The following is a 5,630-nucleotide window of genomic DNA, read 5'->3' as shown; positions in this document are numbered from 1 at the left end:
GTCTAAGTTAACTCCTATAAATCAAACATAATTTTGTAAATTGCATAAACAATTATGAACAAAACAGCATCATGTATTTATGCATTGCTTAATCCAAAGAGCCGAAGCGCCATTCACACAGATTGCATTTAAAAACATGAGACGCAGCGAAAAGGAATAAAATTTGCAAAATTTGCAACGTGTTTTCTAAAAGTTTAAACTGTTTTAACTTTGCATGGCTTTCTATACATGAGACGCGAGAGATGCGAGTGCAGCAGTCATATTTGTCCGTCTAAAACTGTGCTGAATATGCATTCTGTGTGAATGGCTTGGTTTCGGTTTTAACCTAATCAAGATCTTCTCCGCATTGAGCTTCTATATTTCTCTGCAGCAGCGGCGCGTCTCGTGGGCTAGACTAACAAAACATTAAAATGAAACAACGTCACTCACATCATTCTCACCGCATCTAGCCACTGATGACGCTCCCTGATGCACACCTAACATTCAAATGCAAATGTTTCTTTTAAATTCGACTAATACTCATTCTTTATTCACAATCTCCTCATCACAGGCAGGCACAGCACTCAATTCAGCATGTATTCGTGTTTGTGTGTGCGGTCTGCGTCACTCATAGTACGTGACTATATCGTGCGCTATATCGAACATTTTTTATATCGATATCGAAGAAGGTGTACCGTCGATAAATATTGATACCGTTTTATCACCCAGGCCTGGATCAAACAATGGCAAACAGGTATAACGTGGGCAAGACACAAGAGTAGTCCAGTAAACGGGCGTGGTCGATCTCCGGCGAACAATGTCCAAACAGGGTAATCCAAAGGGGTAATCCGAAACACAAGCGATAGTCCAGGAGAGAGGTAAACAGTATCCGATCAGGGCAGAGACGAGAGGGGAAATCCAAGACAGTTTAAATCGTTCAGGGCAGGCAGAGAACAGGCGGAACTAGAAAACAGGCTAGAGTACAAACACGGAAAACAGACTATGAACAAGACTAAGGCTACACTCAGAAAACTTGGAATGGCTCTGTAAAGTAGCACAAGACTAAGGCTAGACTCAGAAAACTTGGAATGGCTCTGTAAACTAGCTATCGCTGGAAGAGTGATAAGTGTTAAACAATACTCGGCAGTGAGAGAGAGGAAGTCCATGGCTTATGTAGGGTGTGTGATTGGCTGCAGCCGTGTGTGTAATCAGAGTGAAATGGATTGTGGGAACTGAAGTCCAGGGTTAGTGTGTCAGTCTGTGTAGTGTGAGAGTCCATGTGGTGGATAATGACCTCTTGTGGTGAACAAACGGAAGTTCATAGACCGGATTCGTGACAATGTCACCAGTACACAATTTCTTAATCTGTATTTTGGACTAGTTTTTTTCAGTAAAATATTAACATTATAACATTTAAAAAACATTAATATTAAAAATATAATGAATCAAAAGTATATAAAATATACAAATATTTACATTACAACATTATTAAAACAACAAGGTAAGTAAAACTAAGGTATTAAGAGTATTTTCAGAGATTTGTTTCATTCAATTACATTTATTGTTCTTACATCAGTGGTAATTAGTTTTTAAGCACACATCTAACAAAGTATAGAGAAATTAAAACTAGAAGAAAAAAAAAAAACTATTTGCCACAATCTCTGAAAACAAATTTTATACACTTTTGCTTCTTAAGGAAACATATAATGTTTTAAGAATATCCAGATCATTTCTACTGGGAAATAAAGCATATGTGACCCTGCCTGGAGCACAAAACCAGTTTTAAGTCGCTGGGGTATATTTGTAGCAATAGCCAAAAAAACATTGTATGGGTCAAAATTATAGATTTTTCTTTTATGCCAAAAGCAACTGATGGCACTGACTCAGAGAGGAAAGAGGTCTGCAGCAGAGAACAACACTTGCGAGCACACACACACACAGAACACAAATATATGCCAATGCACAAACAAACAAACACACGCAGTGATGGGAAAATACACTTGTACCACTGCTTGCATACCTACAAAAAAAATTAATAATTTTCTCAGTATTAATTAATTAATTATCTCAATATTTAGATTTTTTTGCGCCCTCAGATTCCAGATTTTCAAATAGTTGTATCTCGGCCAAATATTGTCCTACCCTAACAAACCATACATCAATGGAAAGCTTATTTATTGATGTATAAATCTCAATTTCAAAAAATGGACCCTTATGACTTGTTTTGTGGTCCAGGGTCACATATATGTATCAGGGCTGTTGATTGATTAAAAAGAAGTAACTGATTTATTGTAGGGGTTTCTGTAATTAATCCTGATTAATCCCACCTAACTTTAAAATTTGTTGTAATTATATTTATATATGTCATTCGTGACAGTAAAAGACAGTATTAACTGGACATTGTAGTATGTCATATACACACATACATAAATATAAGCTAATACATTTCTTATTTTGCTTATATTGTATTATATTGTCCCCATGGTGTGCAGGTATTTTCAAAAGGGCCTTAAAGGATGTTCACCCAAAAATGAAAATTAACCCATACATTACTCACCCTCAAGTCATCCTAGATGTGTATGACTTTCTTCTTTCAGACGAATCCAGTCGGAGTTATATTAAAAATCGTCTTTGATCTTTCAAGCTGTTTCATGGCACTCAGCTGGTGTTGCATGCATCAGTCCAAAAGAAGTTAAATAAAAAGCGCCCATCCATAAAAAAAAGTGCCTCACACGGCTCCGGGGGGTGAACAAAGGCCTTCTGTAGCGAATCGATGCGTTTTTGTAAGAAAAATATCCACATTCAAAACGTAATAATCACTTTAATGTAGCTTGCGCCAACAGTTGTACATGGAAGCAGTTCCGGGCAGATGATGTATGAGGTCAGCGCTGCGCATGCGACGGGTGGTTCTCGTGAAAACCAACATTTGTTAACAGGAGCAAAGGAAGCAATGTTTCCTTACTTTGTTGGTTACTTGTGGTTGCAAAGGCAAACCAGTCTCCTCTTGGCTTATATCGAAATCCTCCGACATTCTTCTTTACAAATCCTCGTTTTGTACTTCTAATTCGTGACCGTTGTTTTGTTTTGATCTCTCCCCTGTGCTTCCGCGTTCGTCACTTCTGAGCGGCGCATGCTCAACGCTGAACTCATACGTCATCCGCCCGGAACTACTTCTGTGTACAACAGTGAGCGCAAGCTAGATTAAAGTGATTATTACGTTTTGAATATGGATATTTTTCTTACAAAAATGCATCGATTCGCTACAGGAGGACTTTGTTCACCCCCCGGAGCCGTGTGAGACACTTTTTATTATGGATGGGCGCTTTTTATTTAACTACTTTTGGACTGATGCACTGTAACACCCGCTGAGTGCCATTAAACAGCTTGAAAGATCAAAGACAATTTTTAATGTAACTCCGACTGGATTTGTCTGAGAAATCCAGAAGAAGAAAGTCATATACACCTAGGATGACTTGAGGGTGAGTAATTTATGGGCTAATTTTCATTTTTGGGTGAACTAACCCTTTAAGGTAATAAAACTATTACTGAAATAAAACTCCAATGTTACTTCCACATCTCTCATATTTCTTTACTTGAAATAGATAAAGGAACGATATCGGTTAACGGAATCCATGAAATAAACAGTCCATCCAACAAGGTAAAGGTTCCTCTGCTTCCTCAGTCATTGTGAGACATTCCAGTACGTACTGGATGTGTTATTCTTATTTATTATTAAATTTCACAGGACAGGAATGGGAACCAGCTGCAGGACAAGATGTTAAATGAGGTACACCTTAAGGAAGCTTTAAAAAATAAATACTGAAGATAAAAACAAAGATAACTGTCCAAACTATTTGTGTTGTAGGAGGTGTGCCAAAGACTTGTGAACCTCAGCACTCAGCTTCATGCACTACAGGTGGGATTTAGACAGAGACGTGTGCTAAATCGTGAGATTTTAAATGACTCATTGTTGCTGTGTCTGTAGGCTGCAGTGATCAAGCAGGACTCATTCCTGGAGGTGTACATGCAGAAGGACTTGTGTCCCACTACAGCAGCAGTGCCGGAGGCAGGTGGTCCTGAGGGTACTCAAGGAGATCTGGCAGAGCTACAACGCAAGTACAACCTCCTGCAAGGAGAAGTGATCCGACTGCGGGCCGCCCAGGACAAGACGGGCGATAGAGCGCCAATTCAGCTTGAAAAACAACTCCAAGAGCTACGGCTTAAAGACACAATGGACACACGTGACACATTGATCTCACAGGAAACAGCAGTTCAGGTGGATGGCATGCAAGAGGACAGTCCCAGAGGTGAGTGCAGTTCTCAGTCGTGTAGTGTTCCTTTCCTTTTTCTCCCCTCAATTGCTGTATCTCCTGCTGTATCTTACTATCTATTACTCTAGGAACATGTAATGTCCTGCCTCTCTTTCTTGGTTCTTGTCCATGTCTTTGCAGTGAAGATAGGTGCAGGTGTTCTGCTAATGAAAGTGAATCTATTAAAATGTATCAACAGCTATAATTCCATCCACATATTTTTATGCAGCATTCATTCATAAATAAATACATATATAAAATCAAAAACATTAAATATTTTATTTGTTTACTAGCAATGGTCATGTGACTATTAAAGGAAAAGACGACTCAAAAAATAAAATTCGCTGCAGTGAATGGGTGCCGTCAGAAATGAGAGTTCAAATTGCTGATAAAAACACAATAATCCACACGACTCCAGTCCATCATTAACATTTTGTGAAGTGAAAGGCTTTGTGTTTGTAATAAACAAATCTACCGTTTAGGCGTCTTTAGCTTCAAAGATGTTGCTTCTGGTCCATAATCCATAATGTTGGTTTCTCCAGTGAAAAAGTCATCTTGTCTGAATCAGGAGAGAAATATGTAAAGATCAAGCATGGACTTTTTCACTGAAAGAATCATTACATTTACATTTAGTCATTTAGCAGACACTTTTATCCAAAGCGACTTACAGAAGTGACGGTTTACAGTTAAAATGCCTTAATTATTTGTTTCTTACAAACACCAAAATTTCACATTACAAAATATATTAATTGATGCACTGGAGTGGTGTGGATTACTGTGATGTTTTTATCAGCTGTTTGGACTCTCATTCTGACGGCACCCATTCACTGCAGAGGAGCCATTGGCGAGCAAGTGATGGAATGATACATTTTTATAAATCTGTTATGATAAGAAAACAAACTCATCTGCATCTTGGATGGCCTGAGACTAAGTGTTTTCAGCAAATTTTCATTTTTGATTATTTTAGAATTTTATGATACTTTTGCAGCAGTTTCCCAGAAACTAAAATCTTAATTCACAACTTTGGATGAAAACATAGCGAATGTACGGTGGCCGAGAAGTGCAAAACAAATCACAATTCTGAAAACAAAATAACAAATTACAAACGCAAATGCAAATCTAAAAAACAAAATAACAATTCAGAAAACACAACAACAATTCTGAAAACATGATAACAAGTCAAAAAACACAACGACAAATCCGAAAACAAATTAACAAGTCAGAAAACACAACGACAAATCAGACAAACCGGAAGAGGTAGGTATAGTTTGAGACAGCGCCATTGGTTTGGGATTACTCACCGCTGACTGGACGAGACATCTGTCAATCAACGTATACAGG

The 5,630-nt window shown here is 38.1% G+C and overlaps 1 protein-coding gene across 2 annotated transcripts in view; it reads left to right on the top strand.

Moving 5' to 3' along the window:
* arhgef2b (rho/rac guanine nucleotide exchange factor (GEF) 2b) overlaps nucleotides 1-5,630 on the top strand; it is a 48,966-nt gene that overhangs the window by 41,932 nt on the left and 1,404 nt on the right. For both annotated transcript variants that reach the window (XM_016524796.1, XM_016524795.1), the window contains exons 17-20: nucleotides 3,582-3,637; nucleotides 3,725-3,766; nucleotides 3,845-3,895; nucleotides 3,965-4,286. In XM_016524796.1, coding sequence (XP_016380282.1) covers nucleotides 3,582-3,637; nucleotides 3,725-3,766; nucleotides 3,845-3,895; nucleotides 3,965-4,286 — 471 coding nt within the window. The remainder of the gene's footprint in view (nucleotides 1-3,581; nucleotides 3,638-3,724; nucleotides 3,767-3,844; nucleotides 3,896-3,964; nucleotides 4,287-5,630) is intronic.

Source organism: Sinocyclocheilus rhinocerous, unplaced genomic scaffold (genome assembly GCF_001515625.1).
Source record: "Sinocyclocheilus rhinocerous isolate Xijiao unplaced genomic scaffold, SAMN03320098_v1.1 scaffold1535, whole genome shotgun sequence".
In the NCBI taxonomy this organism is placed as follows: Eukaryota; Metazoa; Chordata; class Actinopteri; order Cypriniformes; family Cyprinidae; genus Sinocyclocheilus; species Sinocyclocheilus rhinocerous.
This window is presented reverse-complemented; position numbering and strand designations above follow the sequence as displayed.